Consider the following 25,814-nt stretch of genomic DNA (forward strand, 5'->3'; position numbering starts at 1 on the left):
ACTGCACACACACACACACACACACACACACACACACACAGAGTCAAAGAACACTTGTTTAATTTAATGAGTCTTATTAGGCAGCCCTGGCTAGCCTTACCTCAGCTACATAGACTAGGCTGGCCACAAACTCATCGACAACTGCCATCTCTACTTTTCCAGTCACACTGTAAAAGCTATAAAATACATACCTATTATCAAATAAATTCATAACAAAAAATGTTGTATATATACCTTCCCAAAGCATACTTACTCACCATGAAATATTTAGTCATAAAAAAAGGAAAGACCTTTTTATTCATGTAACGTAATATGAATACATCTTAAAGACATTATGGTAGCACACACTTGAAATACCAACATGTGGGAGGTAGAAGGATCGAAAGTTCAAGCTCATCCTTGACTGAAAGTGAGTTGGATGTTAGTCTATGCTATAAGAGACTCTGACAAAACAAAACAAAACAAAACAAAAAACCAAAACAATAAATGCTAAGCAAACAGAAATGAATAATTAAAACAGGGCTGAAGAGATGACTCAGTGGCTGAGACTTCTTGTTGCTCTTGCAGAAGACTCAAGTTTAGTTCCCAGCCCCACACAGTGATCCTAACCATTCTTTTTGTTTGTTTGTTTGTCTTTGCTTTTTGAGGCAGGGTTTCTCTGTGTAGCCCTGGCTGTCCTGGAACTCACTCTGTAGACCAGGCTGGCCTCCAACTCAGAAATCAGCCTGCCTCTGCCTCCCGAGTACTGGGATCACAACCATTCTTAATGCCACATGTAAGGGACCTGACAAAGCTCTTCTGACTTTAGCAGGCACCAGGCATACACATGGTGAACATATACACATGGGGATAAAAAAAAAAATCACACATACAAAATACACCTAATTATGTGTACCACGTGTGTGTCTGGTGCCCTTGGACTTCAGAAGGGAAGTTGGGCCCCCAGAACTAGAGCTATGGATGATCATGCTGCTGCTGTGTGAGTGCTCAGCATTGAACTCTGGTCCTTTGCAAGAGCAGAAAACGCTGCTTTTAACAGCTGACCTATTCCTCCAGCCTTAAGGGCTTTATCATTGAAAAGGTATGGGGTTTCAAGAGATATAGGTTCTAGTGCCTGCAATGACAGTATTTGTGAGGGGGACTGAAACAATTTGAAGCTAGCCTGGGCTACATAGTGAATAACAGGCCAGTCAGAGATACAGAGGAAGATCAAAAACAAACAAACAAACAAACAAACAAAGACAAAACAACAAAACAAATACAAAGTAAGATGGTAAACTTTACATTTAAATTTTCCCTTGGGGGGAGGGCAGTGATGGTGGGGCATGCCTTTAATCCCAGCACTTGGAAGGCAGAGGCCAGCCTGGTCTACAGGAGTGAGTTCCAGGACAGCCAGGGCTGTACCAAAAAAAAAAAAAATCCCTTATAATACATAGACAAATGTATATCTAATTTAATGAATTTTAAAGCAATTATTCATGTAATAGCAATAGCACATTGGCTGGGGTATGCTGGTGTGTGTAGGACTTTAATCCCAGCATTCATGAGGCAGAAACAGGGGGAATCTCTTAGTTGGCCAGACACTTCTACTTAGGTAGTTCCAAGCCAATCAGGTTTACATAGTCTGTTTCAAAAACAAACCAGTCCAAAACAAACAAAACTCCTAGCCAAGTCCCCCAAATATATATTTCGAGGGTACCCCGTGTCTGTGCTTATCACAACCTTCTTCCTATCATAACAGGTTAAATTAACAGCATAAATTGCAAATACACCTTTACATTTCAATGTTTTCCTTAAATTTAATACAAAAATGTTTTAAAAACCCAAACCTTAAGAACTTTTAAAGGGTTCCTTTCTCCTTTATTTCACTTTTGAAAGTCTTAGTCTAAAATCTATTTTGGTTCCATAGTTGACCTCACCTGCAGTGTTTGATTAAAAAAACAACAAAAACACCCAAAAAACTTCAGTGTAGATTTTTTTCATTCCTCCCTCTCTCTTGCTTTCAACTACAAAGAAACAATGATTTAAGCCCTTTGTCCCCTTTTAGAAAATTACACAGATACCCTATTGTGGAACCCTATAATCCCTCCGTGGAAAGGAAGAGATTAGCATATGAATACAAAGCAAAATGAATCCAGAATACGAAAACGATCTATCGAGTTGTGAAGCTCTTGTATTCTTAAAAATGTATTTATTTCCTCTTTTTTGAATTGCCCCCTTCGTGGTTTAAGGGTTAAGGAAATTGAGCTTTCCTCTCTGGCTACCCGGAAAAGAATTAAACACACACACACACACACACACACACACACACTCACAACCCAACACATTCTAGGAGGTGCAAAACCAACAGATGGCTCCTAGCGCCAGTAGAATCGTCAGTGGAATCTGCTACACTCGACATCAGCTTGCTCGGTGTGAGGAGTGTAGAAAGTGCTGTTCGCTAACTGCGTGGTGAAGGAGAGAAAGCGATAGAAGAGAGAGCCATAATGCTGACGTTGAAGGCCCGGCCCTGTGAGGTTGCATAGGGTAAGTGGCGTTGGCCAGGCGGCGGTGGCGAAGGGGAAGGGAAGAGGATTTGAGCTAGGGGCGGGGCTTGACGCGCAGCGTGGCTCCTCATTGCTGGAGCACGGCTGCCAATCTCGCAGATCCTCTCGCTTAACCAGTGCGCTGGCGAGACGCGCTCAGATATACCGAGCGAGCGCGGAGAAGCAGTCTCAGATCCTGACGGTGCAGCAGCCCGCAGCCTCAGCCAGGGAGTCCCAGCCGCTTTCAATGGAGGAGAAGCCCGGCCAGCCACAGCCTCAGCACCATCACAGCCACCACCATCCGCACCATCATCCCCAGCAGCAGCAGCAGCAGCAGTCGCACCACCACCACCATTATTATTTCTACAACCACAGCCACAACCACCACCACCACCACCATCACCAGCAGCCTCACCAATACCTGCAGCATGGAGCCGAGGGCAGCCCCAAGGCCCAGCCCAAGCCGCTGAAACATGAGCAGAAACACACCCTCCAGCAGCACCAGGAAACGCCGAAGAAGAAAACAGGTCTGAGAGGGAGGGCGGTGGGGGAAGGGGGACTGGATTGGAGGGGGGGGAAGCGATGGGGGTGGGGCTAGATGGGAAAAGCGCGGACCCGGTCCGGGTGTGCGTCCCGCCGGGCCGGGGATGCCCCCTTCCATTCTTCCCGGGCGCGGGCCGGGCCGCGAGGTGGGGATTGCAGCGCCCTCTCCTTCCCTTTAGCATGGGAGAGGCCCAGCCAGGCCGGCGTGACCTTCCTCGGTCCCCGCCCCGGCCGGCCGGAGGCAGAGCTGTGCCCTCGGCCTTGGAAGTCCAGCCTTCATCTTCTTTTTCCCCTCTAGTGCGGGCCCTGGAGTTGCCTGAATGTGGGGGCCCCTAAGAAGGGGGTGAAACTCAGCCGCCCTAAAAAAATAAAATAAAAAATTCCCCCGAGGTGTATGTAATTCAGGCCTAGTGAATCCATCCTGATGCGGGTGGTGTCGCGAGAGCCGCTTGCAGGCGGCGACGAGCGGGGCTGAGGGCTAAGTTGAGGAAGCGTCCTCGCTCACCCGCCGCCCCGAGCCCACCTGTGGCCTTGGGGTTTGCCGTCTGGGTGTGTGGGGGACCCTATCGTCCCTCGGGTCATTTCCACCCCTAAACGCCCGTCTTGCGCGTCCGGACCCCGTTGTCTGTCCGCGAGGGCTTCTCCGCAGGCCGGCGCCCCTGGCCCGCTCGCCTCGGAGCCGGCGAGGCTGGAATGTTCTCTCCTCCTCGCGGGGCCGCTTCCTGTCCGCCATGTTGGAAGCTGATTCCTGTCACCGACTCCGGCCGGCGGAGGAGCGGAGGGGGAAGGGTGCCGAAGGCCACACGGCACGCCGGCCCGGCTGCCCCGGGACCCTCTGCGGCCCTTTTCCGGGTCCCCCCCGCACTGCGGGCGGCCGCCGCCCGCCGCCCCTCCCCCTCCGCGCCGCGCCGCGCCGGGGTTGTGTAACCCGGTGGCGGCCGCGCGGCCCCGGGCGGGTCCCTGGGGTGAGGGGCGGGGGCGGTTGGGGTGGGGGAGGGAAGCGGCCACGAGGGGAGCGGCCTGCACCGTGGCCCCGCGCGCCCGACGGCCGCGTTTCCCGCTCCCGGGTGCGGCGGGAGGCGCGGGCGGGGAGCGGGCCTTGAAGAGGAGCTTGAAGGGGGAAGGAGGCCCGGGCGGCGGCCGTGGCCGTAGCGTTCCGCTGGCCTGCGAGGGGCGAGGGGGATTCGTTTTGGGGAGAGGCGGTGCCTGAGGCCGGGTGGGGTACCCAGCGGGAACCAAGCTCCCGGGTCACGAGTTTCTCTGCCACAGGAATCTCATCTCCTGCCAGGTTCGCTCACGACTCCGCCTCGGAGGCTTTTTCACTTAGGCCTTTTTTCTTTATAGCAGCGCATTTCCTACCCAAAAAAAAAAAAAAAAAATGGGGGGGGGTTGGGGAACAACCTCTCAAACTTTGTTCCATTCGTTTTCCACCGAACACCTAAACTTCTGAGCTGGGTAGTGACTTTGTGGGAGGGATTAATCCGATGCTCTAATGGGTGGGACAACACGGGCAGTTTTGGCTTTCCTGTTTCTTTAACTATGAACTGGAAGTGACTTGTCCATGTGGTTGTCACCAGCCCTTTACCTTGGACAAGACCTTTTTGGTGGTTAAGAGGCGTTTTGGTGCATTTTAAAACCGACTTCCATCCCCTAACTGAGTATTATTTAACATTAAATGTGGAGCCTTGAGCTACTTAAAATAAGCATCAAAGTTTATATATTCACACGTTTTGTTTTGTTTTGTTTTGTTTTTAACTGAAAAGGGAATGAAGAAAGAAGTGTTAAACTTAGTCTTTCAAGTAATACAAGTAAGTTACTGGTGAAAAACTTACTGTAGACAATATAACTTTGAAGGCAGAGCTGAGTGGATATCAGATTTTCTTTTGTAGGGTAGTAGGGACTGATGATAGAGCAGAAGTGTTTAATTGTAAGGATTTACAGCAGCCTAGAAACTTAGGAATTATGTAACTGTATTAGTTTTGCTTTTCATGAGGTGAGAAAGTATCAAGGTTGCCCAGTGGTATTGTTCACAGATTCAGAATTTGTCTTTTATGAGGTTTATGTATTCCCCACAGGGCTCCTCACTGCATAGAAAGGCAGACCCTGAACCATTCATTGAAGGTGGCCCTCCTCACAATGTGTCTTAACCTGGGATGAAGAATGAGGAGGGAACTGGGTTTAGGAAATTTAGAGGTTATTAACAGTTGGGCTCAGCGGCTTTCCCGTATGTGGTTTGGTCGTTGGGTACTGTGCTAAAAAATCTAGAAAATGCTAGGGAAATACTTAACAAGTTTTTATGAACCATTACTTCCAAAGCTATGAGAAACTGGTTTTCTGGATCCAGAAGAGGGCACAGGAGACAAAACATGTTGAGTAATTGCAGTGTCAAATCTAAAAGCTAGATTTATTTGGGACTCAAGTTTTGCTGAGTCCATTTGAAGTGGAGTTCTCATGGCACCCTAAATAATAAAGACACAGGGATTCTTTAATTGCTTTCTGTAATAACTACCATCTTCACATTTTTCTTAAATATCTAAGCTTTAAAAGGTACTTATCATACTTAGTGCATGTCAAGGCCATAGGGAGACAAATATGTAGTTAAGTGAATTTTTGTTTGTTTGTTTGTTTGTTTTCTTAATTTTCAGAGACAGGGCTTCTGTATAGCCCTGGCTGTCCTGGAACTCACTCTGTAGACCAGGCTGGCCTCGAACTCAGAAATCCACCTGCTTCTGCCTCACCTAAGTGCTGGGATTAAAGGCATGTGCCACCACACCCGGCTTGCCCACCTTTTAATATATATATATGTATGTATATATATATATATATATATATATATATATACACATATATATATATATAATTATGATTAATGAGCCAGAAGATACAGGTATTGCTTAACTTATAGTAGATGGTAAAGTAGTTCTTTCCTTGGTTGCCTTTGGTCCAGGCAAATCTATTGATTTGGGTCTCCCTGCCCCTAATTTTTGTTTTTGTTTGAGACAAAATTTCAGGGATACATATCTAGACTTGGCTTAACATTTTGCATTTTTTAAAAGAAAATGTTATAGAAAACAAAACCACATACTATTTTTGTCAGTTTTTAGAAAAATGGTAATGTAATGCTGGGAATATGGAATTAATTTTTTCCTAACTACTAAGGGTTGAGAATTGAACTTGATACATGGCAGTATGTTTGTTTCTGATGCAGGGCAGTGGCTGCACACATCTTTAATTCCAGTATTGGGAGGCAGAGGCAGGCAAAACTCAGTGAGTTCCAGGGTGGCTAGGGGTACACAGAAATCCTATGTCAAACAAACAAAAAATATTGTCTATAGTTGGTTTTTGTGCAACTGTGTTCTTTTCTGGAAGTTCATACAGAAGAAAAGTATTTGTTGTTTGATTATTGTTAGAATTGAGGGTTTCCCAAAGGTCTTTTGAGGTCATAAAACAATTGATAAAACTAATTGCTATTTTATTAGTGAGTAGAAAGCTGTGATTTAACCAGTAAATCACTTTTTAAAAAAGATTTATTTATTTATTCTATGTAAGAACACTGTAGTTGTCTTCTGACAACTCCAAAAGAGGGAGTCAGATCTCATTACAGATGGTTGTGAGCCACCATGTGTTTTCTGGGATTTGAACTCAGGACTTTTGGAAGAGCAGTCAGTGCTCTTAACCGCTGAGCCATCTCTCCAGCCCCCCAGTAAATCACTTCTAATAAGAGATAATTAATTGTAAGCTGATCAGTGGTGGCACACGCCTTTAATCCCAGCACTTGGGAGGCAGAAGCAGGAGGATCTCTGAGCTCAGTGATTTTGCATTCCAGCACAGTCAGGGCTACACAGAAAAACATGATTTTCTTAAAAACAAAACAAAACAAATGTTAGTTGTAAAAAGAAGTCTATGTTCAAGTACTTGACTGCTTTAGGATACTAAATTCATTTCATTGTAGTTTTGTGAGCATGAAAGTGTTGGAAGCAGGTAGGAAATTATGTGTCCTAGACAGATTCCTAGTTCTGTTACTCTGTGACCTGGATGTTAACATTTTCTCTCCTGGTGCTTTAACAACCAAGTAGAAGCTAAAAGTAAGAGAATGAGTCTTTTTTTTTTTTTTTTTTTTCCCCAAGACAGGGTTTCTCTGTGTAGCCCTGGCTGTCCTGGAACTCACTCTGTAGCCCAGGCTGGCTTTGAACTCAGAAATCCACCTGCTTCTGACTCCCAAGTGCTGGGATTAAAGGCGTGCATAAAGAGGCCTGGCTGAGAATGAGTCTTAAGGGTTACTACATATTTTTGTTTCATGTTTTATGGTATGCTGGGTTTTTTGTTTGTTTGTTTGTTTTTAAGGTTTCTGTATTATATGTAAGTACACTGTAGCTATCTTTAGTCATCCCAGAAGAGGAAAAGTCCACAGGTCTTATGGCTTTGTCTGAAATTCATTGGCAACTAGTCACTTTTAGCCCTCAGTATACTCTTTGGGGGTACAGGGAGGTTCAGTACTAGGGATTGAGTTCAGTGGTCATACAAGGGAGACAAAGGCCACAGCCTTATTTTTATTTTCCTTTTACAGGTTATTGTATCTGAAGTAGCACTGATTCTAAATAGTGTGTGAGACAGGGTTCCACCCTGTAGCTCAGGAAGGCTTCAATCATGCAATAATCATCTTGCTTCAGTTTTTCTAGCAGACTCATTGATATAATTCATAAGGTTTATTCTGTTTAGATAATTTAGAGGAGATTATGGCATGCTGCTTGAAAGGTCCTGATCTTTCTAGTTAATTCTGGCTACTGGCCCAGAAGATGGACCTGATATGAGTTGTGTCCTAGGTCTGCCTCTGCCTAGACATTGAACCCTGTATCATAATCTGTAAAAGTTTCTTTACATAAAGTTTCTTTACATAAAGATAAGATACAACAAACCCTACAATACAGCTTAGTATTGGGTTCAGTAAAGTTGTTTGGTCTTAGTACTACTGTGATTTAAATGTATGTGTTTTGTTTGTTTTTGTTTTCCTTCTATAGGCTATGGTGAAATAAACGGTAATGCTGGAGAAAGAGAAATATCTTTAAAGAGCCTCAGTTCTGATGAAGCTACCAACCCTATTTCCAGGGTCCTTAATGGCAACCAGCAAGTTGTAGAAACAAGCCTGAAGCAGACTGTAAAGACCAGCACCTTTGGAAAAGCAGGAATCAAAACCAAGAATTTTATTCAGAAAAACAGTATGGACAAAAAGAATGGGAAGTCTTATGAAAACAAATCTGGAGAGACCCAGGCTGTAGATAAGACCGATACCATAGCAATTCCAAATGGTGTTATAACAAGTAGTTCAGGCTATATTACTAATGGTTATATGAGCAAAGGAGCAGATAATGATGGTAGTGGATCTGAGAGTGGATATACCACTCCTAAAAAAAGGAAAGCTAGGCGCAATAGTGCCAAGGGTTGTGAAAACCTTAATTTAGTGCAGGACAAAATAATGCAAGAGACTAGTGTCCCAGCATTAAAACAGGGACTTGAAACTTTAAAGCCTGACTATAGTGAACAAAAGGGAATGCGAGTAGATGGTTCAAAGCCTATTTGGAAATATGAAACTGGACCTGGAGGAACAAGTCGTGGAAAACCTGCTATGGGTGACGTGCTTCGTAAAAGCTCTGATATTAAACCTGGTTTGAGTAGCAAAAAATTTGATGATCGGCCTAAAGGAAAGCATGCCTCAGCTGCTGCCTCCAAAGAGGACTCATGGACCTTGTTTAAGCCACCCCCAGTTTTTCCAGTGGACAATAGCAGTGCAAAAATAGTTCCTAAAATAAGTTATGCAAGCAAAGTTAAGGAAAACCTCAACAAAACTGTACAGAACTCCTCCGTGTCACCATCTTCATCTTCATCATCATCATCTACTGGGGAAACTCAGACCCAGTCTTCAAGTCGGTTATCCCAGGTCCCGATGTCAGCTCTGAAATCTGTTACTTCTGCCAGTTTTTCTAATGGGCCTGTTTTAGCAGGAACTGATGGAAGTGTGTACCCATCTGGGGGTCAGCCACTGCTAACGACTGCTGCTAATACTTTAACACCCATCTCTACTGGGACTGATTCTGTTCTTCAGGACATGAGTCTGGCTTCAGCAGCCGTTGAACAAATTAAATCTAGCCTTTTTATCTACCCTTCAAATATGCAAACAGTGCTGTTAAGTGCACAAGTAGATCTGCCCTCTCAGACAGATCAGCAAAACCTGGGGGATATCTTCCAGAATCAATGGGGTTTATCATTTATAAATGAGCCCAGTGCTGGCCCAGAGACTGTTATTGGAAAGTCATCAGATCATAAAGTGATGGAAGTGACATTTCAAGGAGAATATCCTGCCACTTTGGTTTCACAGGGTGCTGAAATAATTCCCTCAGGAACTGAGCATCCTGTGTTTCCCAAGGCTTATGAGCTGGAAAAACGGACTAGTCCTCAAGTTCTGGGTCACATTCTAAAACCTGGGACTACTGAGAGTGGAGCCTTATCCTTGGACCCCAGTCATATAGGTGACCTGCAAAAAGCAGACACCAGTAGTCAAGGTGCTTTAGTGTTTCTCTCAAAGGACTACGAAATAGAAAATCAAAATCCCCTGGCCTCTCCTACGAACACTTTGTTAGGCTCCGCCAAAGAACAGAGATACCAGAGAGGCCTAGAAAGGAATGATAGCTGGGGTTCTTTTGACCTGAGGGCTGCTATTGTATATCACACTAAAGGTAACTCATTTGTTTTTTTTCTAAGATTCCAATGGGCTGATTGTGTGTGTGTGTGTGTGTGTGTGTGTGTGTGTGTGTGTACATGTATATTTGATATTCTATATTATGAATGACTGGGTAAGAATTAGTATCAATTAATTGTTAATTGATTTGAAATTTTTGAAAATTTATTAAAGTTTAGAGGACTGTAGTTTTCCAACGTAAAATCATCAATAAAGGCACAGTTGATCACATAATTAGATAGAGGTTTCATGTCCCTTAAAGGATAGCCTTTTTTTGTATTGGGTCTCAGGTTTTTTTTTTTTTTTTTCTTTCTTTTTTTTAAGTGATAGAGTCAAAGTTTTAAATTACCCAAATGGGCTTTAAATCCTGATCCTCTACATACTAGTTGCTGCTGGGATTGCCTGTGTATGCCACCAAATTTGGCCTCCCTCTCTTGCTTCTCAAAGTGTATATATTATTTTATTAGCAAAACAATTCATGGTTTTAGTTGCTTATAATGAATTGGGCAATGTTTTTGAGAGTTAGAAAAGATAAGTATCAAACTTTTTTCCCTTAAAAAAGTGCCAAGTGGTTTATTAAAGTAATTTAAGCAAATAGTGACAGGCACATGGATTTTTAGCCTTTTTTTGGGCGGGGGGGAGTTAGAGACAGGGTTTCTCTGTATAGCCCTGGCTGTCCTGGAACTCACTTTGTAGACCAGGCTCGAACTCAGAAATCCACCTGCCTCTGCATCCCGAGTGCTGGGATTAAAGGCCTGCTACCACGCCTGGCTTTAATCAGCCTTGTAAAGACCAGGTTTTTGGTTTTGGTTTTTTTTGAGTCTTCTATAGTAGCAAAGTCATGTAAAGGAACCAGTGCTAGACTTGGTGGAATGTGTTTGTTCCAGTTATTTGGAAAGTCTAAAGAAAGATAGTTGCTTCATCATTCATAAATAAGAAGGGACCAGATACACTTCAAGTTTCAGGCTAATGACTGAATATAACTGTTATGTTAGGAATTTGCTGTGGTGGTACCTTTAAATCTTTGTTCCCTAGCCACTTAATAAATGCCAAGCAGGGAACTAAGAACTTCCTTAAAATGTATCCATAAAATGTATTTTCTGACACAGGGCAATGGTAGTGCAATCCTAGCAGCATTTGGGAAGCAGAGGCAGGAGGATTTCTGAGTTGAGGACAGCCTGGTCTGCAGAGCAAGCTGTAGAATAGCTAGGGCTACACAGAGAAACCCTGTCTTGAAAAAACCCAAAACAAACTACAAACTCAACAGCCTCCACCTAGAAACCCTAACCCTACCAACAGAGCTGATAGAGATGGCTTTCAGTAGGCAAAGGCACCACCAGCTTCTAAGCCTTATGACCTGATTTCCAATTCCTGACTCCCACAAGTGATCCTCTGACCTCCACACTTAAGTCATGGTAGATCCCTTACCTGGAAAATTAAAGAAAAATTGCTGAATAGCATAACTTTCCTTTTTTTGGAGACAGGATTTTTTTTGTCTAGCCCTGGCTATGCTGGAACTGTTTTTGTAGACCAGAGACCCACCTGCCTCTGCCTCCAGAATGCTGAGATTGAAGGTGTCGGGTCCTCCATCACACCAAGAGAAAACAGTAGTTTTTATTTGCATCCTTTCATCTCTTTTTTTACTCTTTTGGGTATAAACAAACATCTAGTACATACTGCAGGTGGTAATTTGTTTTTAGAGACAATATATATATATTCCTGGCTATCCTGGAACTAGCAATGTAGATTAGGCTGGCCTTGAACTCAAATACCTGCCTGTCTCTGCCTTCTGAGTGCTAATATTAAAGGTGTATGCTGCTTTTTAATAAAATACTGGTTCATTTTGGTAGTGAGTTTTTTAATCTGTAGGAAAAAGGAGCCCATCATATTGAAGGGATGAAGAACTACATTTTTTCTAGAAGAATAACTGACTTATTTAGTTAGTTTTTTGAGACAGGGTTTTTCTGTGTAGCCCTGGCTGTCCTGGAACCCACTCTGTAGACCAGGCTCATGACCAGGCAGGCTCAAACTCAGAAATCTGCCTGCCACTGCCTCCTGAGTGCTGGGATTAAAGGCATGAGCCCACCACTGCCTGACTAAGAAGATGAATTTGTGTTTTGAACTTTTTAGTCTGCTTTTCTGTTTGCACCACACCAGTCCCTGTAAATTTTAGAAGAGTGTGTCAGATCTTCTGGATCTGTGGTTACAGATGTCTGTGAGCCACCATGAAGGTACTGGGAACCAAATTGGGAAGAACACAAGTATACTTAACTACTAGCCTTATTTCCAGCCCAGGTTTTTTTTTCCTATCAAAGAATTTTTATATGTATGTATTGTCTGTCTGATTGTCTGTGTTGGTGTACACGAGCTTTTGGGCGCTAACAGGATATTGGGTCCTCTGGAGGAGGAGTTATAGGCAGTTGTGAACTGTTCAGTGTAGGTTCTGGGAATCTAATTTGGGGTCCACTGCAAGTGCAGGAGGTGCTCCTAAAGGCTGAGCCATCTCACAGCCTTTTATAAAGTGAAATACTGTGACAGTATTTTCACATCACTCCTCCCTTTTCAAACTTACTGCTGTGTCCCCAAAATCACAACTTTTTTTTTTTTTTTTTGATTTTTCGAGACAGGGTTTCTCTGTGTAGTCCTGTCTGTCCTGGAACTCACTCTGTAGACCAGGCTGGCCTCGAGATCAGAAATCCGCCTGCCTCTGCCTCCCCAGTGCTGGGATTAAAGTCGTGTGCCACTACCCACCCCCCCACCCCCCCCCCCCCGCTAAAGCACAACTTCTTTATTTTTACCCATATAGCCTTACACGCACATAAGAATACATAATGCTTAAATCTTAAATGTTTGTTTAGGGCTGGCTGTTTTCCTACTTTCCTAGCAAAGACAGGGAAAGTTCTCAGTGTCCATTAATTTCCTGAAGATCTTCATCTAGAGGTAGGACCTTGGGATTTCCCCGAGTAGTTTGCCTTATTTGATCTGCAAACTGAAAGACATGTACTTTTTTTAAATTTTATTTATTTATTTATTTATTTATTTACTTTTTAAAAGGAGTTAGGTGTTGTGGCATACCCTTAATCCCAGCAGACTAATCTGTATTCCAGGCCAACCTTGTCAATATAGACACTTAAGGACAGCTAGGGCTACAAGGTAGAGGACAAGAAGGGGTGGCTGAGGTTGACTAAGTTTCTTCAAAGTTTTTATTTAAAGGCATACACTACTATAGCTGCTGATTTAGAGAAGCATTTTAGGAATATTGACAGGTCAAGATTATTTTGACTTGGGCTGGTGAGATGGCTCAGCAGGTAAGAGCACCCGACTGTTCTTCCGAAGGTCCAGAGTTCAAATCCCAGCAACCACATGGTGGCTCACAACCATCCGTAATGAGATCTGACTCCCCCTTCTGGAGTGTCTGAAGACAGCTACAGTGTACTTACATATAATAATAAATAAATAATAAATAAATCTTTAAAAAAAAAAAAAAAAGATTATTTTGACTTGTTCTCCAGATCTCCTTGGAAAGAAAAGTTTAGAAGCTGAAAGTAGAGCAGAAAAGAAATGCTTATTAAGTTCTTAAGGTGTGTTTAATTATATATGTTAAATTCTGTGAGGATAGTTGGGTGGTTTTGGTGTCATTTTCTGTGTCATCTGCTCTCTAGGGGCTACTATAGAAAATCAGTGTCTTGTAGTTTGTGATAATTAGGAAGAAGACATTGAGATGATTTTGTTTCAGTAGGTGGTTAGTTGGTGTTTTTTGTGTGGATTGTTTCTTAGAGGCAAGGATTTCATATTGCTCAGACTAGACCTGCAAAAAAATTTCCTTTTCTTTCTCTTTCTCTTCCTTCCTTTCTTTTTAGTGTAAAAGTGATGCAGAAACTAAATACCATTTTACATGGTTGTAGTTACACTGAGTTTAATAAATTATATCAGCTAAGCTAGAATTTTGCAGTTGAGCATTAATAAGTGATGAAACAGGTATTGTTTTGCTTAAATAGAACAGAACTGAGCAGATAATCATTCATTTCAGTTCCAGGAGGGCAGGTTCTTTGAATTACTGCTAAATATTGGTTGGTTTAGCAGTGGTCCAGCCATCTCTGTAGTCTTTTATTTTTTTAAACTTTTTTTTTTTTAAAGCTCCATACACACAACAGAATTTATTTCATGTGAGTACACTGTTGCTGTCTTCAGACACACCAGAAGAGGTCATCAGATCTCATTATAGACGGCTGTGAGCCACCATGTGGTTGCTGGAAAATGAACTAAGGACTTCTGGAAGAGCAGTCAGTGCTCTTAACGACTAAGCCATTTTTTTAAACTTTAAAAGGAGAATCATTTGAACTGAACTGGAATATCAAGAGTACCTGTTTATATATTGTTTTAAGTGTTCTGGTCTTTTCAGTGTTGAGTAGTAATTTACTATAAAGTTTAAGTTAGGCTTAGAATTGGAAGTTGTGTGCATTTCCTGTAGCTTCAAAAATAGACCATTCATCAACTTAATTTAGTAATATTAAGGAGGAGGGTATGTTATGTCATTTCGGTAGGAATGGTACATATTTTAGATTTAATATCAATAACTTGCAGTTATTATAATTTTTAATGTAAAAGCTCATTGCAGTAAAAGATGACAGATTAAAGCATAAGGAACATACAGGATTTATAGTCCAGTTAGCATTTTTTTCTTAGTTCTTCCTATATATTGTGCTGCATGGCACTTTGTTTAAGAAAATGACCATTAGCTTGGTATGGTGTGATGATCAATCAATTCTTTTTTTTGGTTTGGTTTTTTTGGTTTGGTTTTTTTGAGACAGGGTTTCTCTGTATAGCCCTGGATGTCCTGGAACTCTGTAGACCAGGCTGGCTTCGAACTCAGAAATCTGCCTGCCTCTGCCTCCCAAGTTCTGGGATTAAAGGCCCGGCCTCAGTCAATCCTTTAATTTTAAGCATTCTAGCAGCCTGATTTATATATTGAGTTTCAGGACAGCTAGGGCTATATAGAGACCCCTCAGAAAGAAAGAAAGAAAATTAAATGACTTTTAAACTGATAAACCAGCTTGGTTTGTGTGAGCCTGTAATCCCAGGAGGGGAAGCAAGATCAGGAGTTTAATTACACTTCAAGAATATCTGGAGATACATAAGATATATCTGAAAAAGAGAAAAATAAGACTTGGTTGGATGTAGAGTGTTTGCTTAGAATGCATGGATAATAAGTCCTTCTATTTCCTCACACCACACATGTTTATATTTGTGCATATACCATGATAGAGCAGCGCCAACTATCAACTGAAAGGTTCTTTTTCCTATGTCATGATAAAGTAATGATTAATGTCTCGGATCTCACTATGTAGATTAGCTTAGCCTAAAAAACCAACTGCTACTGCTTCATGCATCATGATCCCTGGCCCACTCATTTCTCCTTAGCATAAAAAAAAAACATCTGAGGAGTCACTGTGTTAATATTATGGCAGAGTCAAATCGACCTATCTCTGTTTCTTCCTCTCTTTTCTGGGGATTGAAATCAGGACCATAGCCATGTTAAGAAGGTATAACCTTCATTTCTTTTTAAAGCTGGGAATGTATATGTTTGTATTTCTCTATTCTTCTGTATCTGTACTTGCTTCTTCTACATTTTAGCTATTATGACACCACCCTGAGCATGGATGTAGAAATAGCTTTTCAAAACTTGAGTTCCATTCTTGGTTTTTTTGAGAAATACTATACTGTTTTTCACAGCAGTTTTACTTTGTACTACTAAGAGTACACAAGGGTTTGCATTGCTTCACATCTTGGCCAGCTCAGCTTCTGTTTACTAGTAGTCATCCCATTGATTATGAGGGTAGTATGTTGTAATTTATACTTTTTTTAAAAAAATTATCTTTATGTGATGAACGGTTTGCCTACATCTGTATGTATGCCATATGTACCTGGTACTTATATACAGGCCAGAAGAGACACATTGAGACTGGAGTTAGTTACATACAATTCTGAGATACCATGAGTGCTGGGAATTGAACCCAGGTCCCCTGGAAGAGTAGCTAGTGTTCTTAACTGGAGGGAGCCATTTTCCCTGCCCAGTTTATTTATACCTTTCTGATGATTAATAATTTAACATTTTTTCACTTATTAATCATTTGTGTACCTTTGCAAACATATCTTAGTATTTGCCACAGTTAGATACACCACCCCGTACCCCTTTTGGAGGCAGCTCACTCATTAGCTCTCTGGTTGTCTTGAAACTCAATATGTAGACTAGGAGATCCATTTGTCTCTGCCTCCTAAACCCTGGGATTATAAGGCCTGTGTCATACCAGGGTTTTTGTTTTTTTAGTTGTTGAGATTTAGTGGTTCTTTCTTTTTAAATTTTCGATTTATTATTATTTTATATATATGAGTACACTGTAGATGTTTACAGATACACCAGAAGAAGGCATCAGATTCCATTACAAATGGCTGTGAGCCACCATGTGGTTACTGGGAATTGAACTGAGGACCTCTGGAATAGCAGTCAGTGCTCTTAACTGTTGAGCCATCTCTCTTACCCTATTGGTTATTTCTATATTCTGGATATTTTTTTTAAAAAGATACAATGATTTTGAGACAAGTCATTGGTTTAAAAATGGTTAAAGTAATTTAAAGTCAAGTCTTTAAAGGAGATTGGAGTTGCCTATTTGGTTGAAAAGCTAACTTAAAAATTGATCTTGCCTGGCTCATTTCCACCAAAGCATTTCAAACATTCAAAATGCGGGTATTTTATACTAGTTTTTTTTTTTTAAAAAGGCTATGTGTAGTAATTTAGCCCTTTACTAATACTTTGGAAAGAAAGACAGAAGGCTCAGGAGTACACAGTCTAAGCTTTGTGTAACCAAGCTTCAAAAACCGATGTAGCATTTTTGAAATTCTATCCCTGGGTTCTATCTGTAGGACCTACATGGTAGACAGAGAGGACCAGCTCCTGTGGGTGCCTTGTGATCTTTTCATACAGGTTGCATATACATGCTTGCTTATAAAATAAACAATCTAATAGGAATTTGGGCTTTTTGCACAGGCTTGGGATCCCAGCTGCTGCTGAGGCTGAGTCAAGATAATTTCAAATTTAAGACTTGTCTTGGCCATAGAAAAAGTTTGAAGGCCTGTCTAAGCAACATGGAGCAAAAGTGATGTAAGGGCTTGAACCAATCATCTGCTTTTCAAAGTATCCACATGGTAGCTCACATGACTTAACATCAGCACCAGGGGATGGGATCTAATGCCTTTTTTTGTTTGTTTGTTTGTTTTTTTTTTTTTTTTTGGTTTTTCGAGACAGGGTTTCTCTGTGTAGCCCTGGCTGTCCTGGAACTCACTTTGTAGACCAGGCTGGCCTCAAACTCAGAAATTTGCCTGCCTCTGCCTCCCAAGTGCTGGCCTGCACCACCATGCCCGGCCTAATGCCTTTTCTTTCTCGGGTACTAAAGTACACAACTACACAAAGTAAAAATCTTATAAAAAGGTAAAAAGAGGGAGAACTAGGTATATATAATAATTCAGGAAAGAACAGTTGCCTTCTGGTGTGAGGGGAAATATTCAAAGTCCAATGTACACAAAAAAATTGAGATGATAGAATTTACACTTAATAGTGGGATAAGTGAGATAACTTGAAAGCTATCCATCAGCTAAAGTCAATTGGGAATAAAAAAAAATTTGACATGTATCATGTATGGATGAACTATTGGGAGTAGCTCCCAGAGGTCAGGCTCGGGTCTATAGGCTTGGTAGCAAGTTCTTCACTTTTCTTTTTTTCTAAGATTTTATTTATTTATATATATATTTATTTATTTTATATATAAGATGAGTACACTGTAGCTGTCTTCAGACACAGGAAGAGGGCATCGGATCCCATTACAGATGGTTGTGAGCTACCATGTGGTTGCTGGGAATTGAACTCAGGACCTCTGGAAGAGCAGTCAGTGCTTTTAACCTACTGATAGTAGTATAAATGGTTTTGAAGATCTGTGTGCCAGCTAGTTTAGAGTATCTGATCTTTTTAGTCACCCAAAGCTAATGTCTTTTCTGTAGGTAGAGAAGCTAATAGTATAAAAATATATTTCAGATAACTGTTGAGTTCAATTTGTAGCAGGTTATTAGCATAGATAATTTGGTCCTCCAGTTTCAGGTTTTGCAATACAAGAGACTTCTTCCTCAAAAACACATAGGTGAAGGAAAAAAAGCACAAACATGTATTGAAAGATTATAAATGTCAGGAGGAGGCTACACCTCAGTGGAGGTAGGTGGATTTCCAGTATAGAAAGAATAAATATAACAGCCTGTATTATGGAGCATTTAAACTGGATTTTGATGGACGAGATTTTGCTTGTATGTTGGTTTTTTTTTTTTTTTTGCAAAAAGGGTCTTTCTATGTTGCCTTGGACTTTTAGACCAGGCTGGCCTGAAATTCAGAGATCCACCTGCCTCTGACTCCTGAGTGCCGTCACACCTGATGGTCTTTTAAAAAGTTTTGGTTATGTATATACGTACTTGTGCACATAGGAACCTATGGAGGCCAGAAGAGGGTATCAAAGCCCCTGGATACTAACAGTTGTGAGCTGCTATGTGGGTGCTGGGAATTGATCTTGGGACCTCTGGAAGAACAGTCAGTGCTAAGCCATTCAGTCCTTATTTTTATTTTTTACTGTGAAAGTGACTGTTGAGTTTTTTATGGATTTGGGAAATTACCAATTCCAGACCAGCAGTTTACATTATAACTCAGACTTGTAAGAACTGGAGCCAGGTCAAAATTGGTTAGACAAAAAAGCAGGGCCTGATATGGTAGTACATCAATCTGTTTGAGAGGCTAAGACAGTGGATTACAAACTCAATATAATTCTAAATTTGTCTGAAATCAAAAGGAGGACTGAGGATATATAGCTTGCTAATATATATAAAAACACTTAAGTTTAATCAATCCCCAATGCAGAAAAAAAAAATAGAATATGAACAGTGGGAATGTGCATGTAGAGGGGCAATAAGAGGCTTTGAGATAAAGTGGTCAGATTAACATTCACTATAATTACTGAATATGATTATTAGCATGCTTGACTATAAATGCCTGTAATCACACCACTTGTGAGGTAGAGGCATGGGCTATTGAAAGCCTCAGGATAGGGCTAGAGAGATGGCTCAGTAGCATGCAATTCATGGCACCCATGTCTGAGGTCTTAAAGAACTGCACTCATGCATACGTCTTCAAGTTGTCATCTCAGAGGCCAAGCTACATGTCTCAACATAGACAGGATGAGAGGATGGATAGAGAATGGCCTCCATCTAATAGCAACAAACACAGAGAAGGCACACTCAAGATTTTAGCTTCTAAATAAATAGTACATTTTCCATTAAGAGGAAAGAACCAGGACTTCAGAGAAATGACTGAGGAGAGAGAGAGAGTTGCTTATTCAGAAAAAGAAGCCCCTGCTCAAAGGATAATGGTTACATGTTGAAAGCCTCAGGATAGGGCTAGAGAGATGGCTCAGTAGCATGCAATTCATGGCACCCATGTCTGAGTTCTTAAAGAACTGCACTCATGCATACGTCTTCAAGTTGTACATGTAATTAAAAATAAAATAACCCTTGAAAGAAAAGCTATAGAATACTCAACTGGTTTTCTTCCTGACACTTCCAATTACTTTGTACTTGTTTGGTGTATGCAGAGGCAGGTGACTCTAAGTTGGAGGCCAGCTTGGTCTACAGAGACCAGGACAGCCAGGGCTACACCAAGAAACCCTGTCTCAAGATGAAAATATTGAGAGAGGGAGGGGAGAAAAGGAACAGGTGAATGAATATATTAGTGTTTTAAAAATTAAAGATAAGCTTTTCTGGGCTGTAGAGATGGTTCAGCAGTTAAGAGCACTGATTGTTCTTCTAGAGGTCCTGAGTTCAATTCCCAGAAACCATATGGTAGCTGACAACCTTCTATAATGGAATCCAATTCCGCCTTCTGGAATGTCTGAAGACAGTACTCAAATATATAAAATAGTTAAGTAAATCTCTCTTTTTTTAAAAAAAAAAGACAGCTTGTAGGATAACATTTGAAATGTAAATAAACAATAACCAGTAAAAGTTTAAAAAAGACAGCTTGTTAATTAGAAGCCGTTCAGCGAGATGAATTAATATGGCACTAATTTGTAGGTAGTAGGGTTTATTTTTCTGGTAACTAAGTAGAAAGAAGATAGAATATCCCAGAAAGTTCAGTGGTACAACAAACCTTTAATGCCAGCACATGGGAGGCAGAGATAGATGATACATCTCTTGATTGAAGCCTTCCTGTTCTACAGAGTTAGAACAGTCTGGGCTATACAAAGAAACCCCATCTCAGAAAAAGGAAAAACAAAAACAAAACAAAACTCCACAAACACTAAAAGAATATCCTAGGTAGAGAAATAATAGAAAGGTCTTCTTGTGTTTATTAAGTGAATGGTTAAGCTATTTAAAATAAACATGTGAAAATAACCTTTGTAGATTGGGGAAATGCATAAGGGAACTGATAATAACCTTCTCTGCAGACTTTGAAAATTGGGTATGAGGAGAAAAGGTTATAGTTGTTGGTTTGTAAAATTGACAAGGAATACTGGTACAGCTTAAATTTGTAGTGTCAGCTTTAGGGAGACTGAGAGAGTTGTCTTAAGCTCAGAGGCAGTGTGAACTTAATAATGGTTCAGGACATCCTGGGCTTTAGAGGTAAACCCTGTCTACAGATAAACATGGCTTTATTACCAACACTCAGGAAGCAAAACCTAGGTTCTGGAGAGATGGTTAAGAACACTGACTGCTCTTTGAGAGTTCAAATTCCAGCAACCACATGGTGGCTCACGACCATCTGTATGAGATCTCCCCCCACCTCCACCTCCACCACTCCCACCCCGATGCAGTTTCTCTATGTAGCCCTGGCTGTCCTGGAACTCACTCTGTAGATCAGGCTGGCCTCAAACTCAGAAATCCGCCTGCCTCTGCCTCTGCCTCCCGAGTGTAAAGGTGTGTGTCACCACTGCCCAGCTCTGTAAAGAGATCTGATGCCCTCTTCTGCTGTGTCTAAAGATAGCTACAGTGTACTCATGTATATAAAATAAATACTTTTTTTTCTTTTTCTTTTGGTTTTTTTGAGACAGTGTTTCTCTTTGTAGCCCTAGCTATCATGGAACTCACTATGTAGAAGCTGGCCTCAAACTCAGAAATCCACCTGCCTCTGCCTTCCAGGTGCTGGGATTAAAGGTGTGAGCCACCACTGCCCAGCTGAATAATTTTTTTTTGTTTGTTTGTTTTTCGAGACAGGGTTTCTCTGTGTAGTCCTGGCTGTCCTGGAACTCGCTCTGTAGACCAGGCTGGCCTCAAACTCAGAAATCCGCCTGCCTCTGCCTCACAAGTGCTGGGATCAAAGGCGTGTGCCAGGCTCTGAATAATTTTTTAAAAAGGCTCTCAAGTTCAGGACCAGTTTGAATATGTCAGCTTAGAGGCCACTCAGGGTTACATAGTGAAACCCTACCTCAATATCAAACTTAAAGATAAAATTTCGTTAAAAAGAAATTTAGCATTTTTTGGGGGGGTGTTTATTAGCTTTTATTTTTGCCTCTGTCAGAAGATCGACACTGGTGGATGTCCAAGTTCAAGGCTATTATGGTCTACAAAGTTCATTCTTCCCCACCCCCGAATAGTTTTCATTTCTATTTTCAGGGACTAATTCTTTGGGTTTTGTATTATAAGTATTAAAAGCTATTTATGTTCTTAATCATTTAGATGTCTGCTGTAAAGCTTTGTGTACTGGGGTAATAGGTAAAAAATGTTTACTATATGCAGGCTTTGCATATCTTTGCTATTTGTGAATACAGAATCTTATCAATTTCATATAACAATTAGCTTTTATTTTGTATGTAGACACACACACATGTACATATGCATATATATCTTAACTGTGTGTAGAGGTCAATGAACAACCAGCATTCTTCTACCACATAGGTCTTAGAGATTATAACTTGACATTAGGGTTGATAGGAAGCAATCCTGCCAGCCTAATGATTGATTTTTCATAATTAGCATTTACATAACATATTTCAAAATTTTAGTGCCTTGTGTTGCATAAAGCTATACTATTATCAGTCAACCTTACCTTTATCCCAGCAGTAATCAGTCTAGGTTTTTCAGATGTAAGAGATAAAACTATAGCATTATTATAAGGGATAAAAAGCATTTTTTATTCAGCATTCATTAATAATTTTTCCTCTCTTACAGAAATGGAATCTATATGGAATTTGCAGAAGCAAGGTAAGAATGGTTTGCTACTTAAAATGTTAATACTAATTATGACATTTGTTTTAGTGAGACTAATTTGGAATCATGACCTATTCTATTCATTAACAGGCTTTATTTTTTATTATTTATTTTTTTTGGTTTTTTGAGACATGGTTTCTTTGTATAGCCCTGGCTGTCCTGGAACTCACTTTGTAGACCAGGCTGGCCTCAAACTCAGAAATCCGCCTGCCTCTGCCTCCCAAGTGCTGGGATTAAAGATGTGTGCCACCACTGCCTGGCAACAGGCTTTATTTTTTTGTATTAAATTAACAACTTGTAAAAAGTAAAGAAAGTAATTGCCATCCCAGGACTGCTAAAGAGTGACTTGTACTCATCTCTGTGAAGGCTGAAGCTTTAAATTTAAGGCTATAATGGGCTACAGTTTTTCAGGGAACATGGAAACTCTTCCTTTTAAAATAGTTTAGTTTTTTTCTTTTTTAGACAGGTTTTCTCTGTGTAGACCTGGCTGGCCTTAAGCTTAAATAGATCCAAGTGCTGGGGTTAGAGGCGTGTGCTACCATGCCTGTAGAAGCTAAGAGTTTTATGCTTAGTCATAGAGCTCACGGTTAACAGACATAAAGCCTTGGGCATGACCACCAGTACAGCCAGCCCTTCCCAGTGCCTTCCTGTCCCTTCCAAATACAAGTATTTTGAGTAAATCAATATAAATGTTTTTACCTTTAGCCGTTTTGCCTGTGCTTATGTGGTAAAGAAAGGGATACCCTAAGAACTAAAACATTTCATATTTTAGGATAATATTCAGTGTTAGAGAAACATCTAGACTGTATTGAATGGTGTTTGGAAATAAAAAGAGTTAGCATTCACTTTTATCCTCCCATAACCAAGATTGAACAAGTAGGACAGGTAATGGGTATACAATCTACATGTTGTCTTTGATTGCTTTCAAATTCCTAATTACATAAATAACCTGTTCAGTTTGTTTGTATAGTGGTGTTACTTGTATGTGTATGTTTTCAGGGCCGATCATTTGGTATTGGATAATCAGTTGGTGTGATCTTTTCTGGGAAAGACTTTCTCAGCTCCCAGGTGTTTCTTAGTTGCCCGAAGTTGCCTGTATTGTTGGGTCGGAGCTCCTGGACTTTAGCATGTCTATTGTTTTCCTTGTTCAAATCATATCTAGGCAGTCATGTTGGTGAGACTTAATGGGTAGAGCTTCTGTGACATCACCAGGAGAGGATTTCTTTAACAGTCAGTGTGTTGCAGAGAAGTTTTGTGTATGTGGGGTGAGGGCTACACTTACTTGTCCATATAGGAATAAATGATATTTAGAGTAAGGATTATGCTGGATTGTAAAGTGATGATTATATATTTTCACCCAAGATCCATGATTTTACTAGCCATAGGTATTTGTCTAGGTTTCCAGTACCAGAAATGATTTTCCCTTTTTTAAAGGGGGTCTTAAGTCTCATTAGAGACTTGTTGCTTATGCCAAGGTATGTGTGCCACTATTGCACCCTTAAGGTTATCATTGCTGGTGGTTGTTTTTTGTAGGCATCATAGCTAATCTCCTTTTTTTGTTGTTGTTGTTTTGTTTTGTTTTCCGAGACAGGGCTTCTCTGTGTAGCCCTGGCTGTCCTGGAACTCACTTTGTAGACCAGGCTGGCCTAGAACTCAGAAAACCGCCTGCTAATCTTTTTTTCTTAGAATCAAGGATCAAGTCTTTTTTTAATACAGCCATGGCTTAGGGATGATTAGTAAACACTTGAATTGTTTCTTTATACATTTCAAATCAAACAGGAATGGGAAAGAGACTGCAAAATGAATTCTGTAATTGTAAAATACAAAGTTGTTAAATGGCTAGTGACTGTAGGGAGTAGTATTGTCTTCATGGTAGGTTGTCTTTGGAGTTTTAAAAAGGATATTTTTGTATCATCTTCTTATTAAGAAGTTACGTTAATTTTTTGTGGTTTTATTTTGTTTTCTTTTTTGGTTTTTTGAGACAGGGTTTCTCTTTATAGCCCTGGCTGTCCTGGAACTCACTTTGTAGACCAGGCTGGCCTCGAACTCAGAAATCCACCTGCCTCTGCCCCCCCCCCCCCAAGTGCTGGGATTAAAAGCATGCACCACCACGCCCAGCTTGCTTTTTTTTTTTTTTTAATTAGATATTTTCTTTATATACATTTCAAATGCTATCCCGAAAGTTCCCTGTACCCTCCCCCCTTATTTTGCTTTTTTTGAGATGGGTTTCTTTCTCTGTGGTTGTGGTTGTCCTGGAATTCCTTTTTTTGTTTGTTTGTTTTTTGTTTTTGAGACAGGGTTTCTCTGTGTAGCCCTGGCTGTCCTGGAACTCACTCTGTAGACCAGAAATCCGCCTGCCTCTGCCTCCTGGAATTCTATCAGTAGACCAGGTTGGCCTCAAACTCAGAGCCTGGCCTGGCTCAGATGGTATTTAAAATGTAAGCAACCACTTTAAACTAAGATAAATGAGATAATTTGTTCTTAAGTATTTTCAGATCTCTTCCTTTCTATTAAATAATGAATTAAAGGTTTGCATACTCATCTGGGGGGCGGGGCGGGTTTTGGTGGAAGAATCCAGGACCTCAAGCAGATGAGGAAAGCATTCTACTAACTGAGCTATGTTCCTGGTTTTTGTTGTTTTTCATTTGGTTTGGTTTTTCTAGTCAAGGGTATCTTTTATATTTGTGTAGCTCTTGGCTGTCTTGGAGCTATGTAGACCAAGCTATTCATTGGAATTAAACAAGTGCCCCTCTATCACTTGGCTTCCTGGTTTTCCGTTTTACTAAAGCATACTAACTTTTTATATGTAAGTACATTGTAGCTGTCTTCAGATACTACAGAAGAGGGAGTCAGATCTCTCGTTACAGATGGTTGTGAGCCACCATGTGGTTGCTGGGATTTGAACTCTGGACCTTCGGAAGAGCAGTCGGGTGCTCTTGCCCACTGAGCCATCTCGCCAGCCCCGCATACTAACTTTTTAAGATATACTAGGTTTAGTTAGTATCACACACCTTCAATCCCAGCAGAGTCAGCCTATATTCTGAGATCAAGGCTAGTAAGGCTGTAATAATAATTGGCTAGATGTTTAGCAGGTAAAGGTGACTACTGCCAAACTTGGAAATGTGAATTTAAATTTTCAAAACCCATATAAATAAAGGTGGTCAGGAGGAGAGAATTAACTTTAAAAAGTTGTTGTCCCTTGCCCTTTATATGTGCCATGCCATACGCATGAACATACACAAGTATGTAAATATTAAACAAATTTTTAATGAACTCTCTAGAAGGGAACACAGAATAGCTAATTAATAAGAATTTAGGCGCTGGGGGGCAGTGGTGGTACATACCTTTAATCCCAGCACTAGGGAGGCAGAGGCAGGCAGATTTCTGAGTTCGAGGCCAGCCTGGTCTACAGAGTGAGTTCCAGGACAGCCAGGGCTACACAGAGAAGCCCTGTCTCGAAAAAACAAAACAAAACAAAAAAACAAAAAAAAAGAAGAAGAAAAAAATTTAGATAATATTGTGGGAAATAAGGAGTAAATAAAGTGATTACAACTAAGCTAGTAATTGGTGATTTAGTTGATTATTACCATGAAATATTTGGTGTTAGGGTTTATTTGAGCCAGCCATTCCTTGCCGAACATCCCACTGTGGTTAAAATAAATTTTCGGCTGGGGCATGATGCCACATGCAGCACCTGGCAGAAAGACGCAGGAGTACAGTCA

The 25,814-nt window shown here is 40.9% G+C and overlaps 1 protein-coding gene across 3 annotated transcripts in view; it reads left to right on the plus strand.

The window, feature by feature from the left end:
* Positions 1-2,308: 2,308 nt before the first annotated feature.
* The window catches only part of Nufip2 (nuclear fragile X mental retardation protein interacting protein 2), a 32,203-nt gene continuing 8,697 nt past the window's right edge, over positions 2,309-25,814 (plus strand). Inside the window, exons 1-4 of one of the 3 annotated variants that reach the window (XM_006534062.4) lie at positions 2,309-2,526; positions 2,664-3,052; positions 8,087-9,799; positions 22,054-22,086. In XM_006534062.4, the coding sequence (XP_006534125.1) occupies positions 2,773-3,052; positions 8,087-9,799; positions 22,054-22,086 (2,026 nt within the window). In that variant the 5' untranslated portion in view covers positions 2,309-2,526; positions 2,664-2,772. Of the gene's footprint in view, positions 2,527-2,663; positions 3,053-3,100; positions 4,357-4,831; positions 4,877-8,086; positions 9,800-22,053; positions 22,087-25,814 lie in introns of those variants that run through there. The other 2 variants (XM_006534063.4, NM_001024205.2) reach the window with 2 other exon arrangements.

The sequence above is a fragment of the Mus musculus genome, chromosome 11 (genome assembly GCF_000001635.26).
Source record: "Mus musculus strain C57BL/6J chromosome 11, GRCm38.p6 C57BL/6J".
In the NCBI taxonomy this organism is placed as follows: domain Eukaryota; kingdom Metazoa; phylum Chordata; class Mammalia; order Rodentia; family Muridae; genus Mus; species Mus musculus.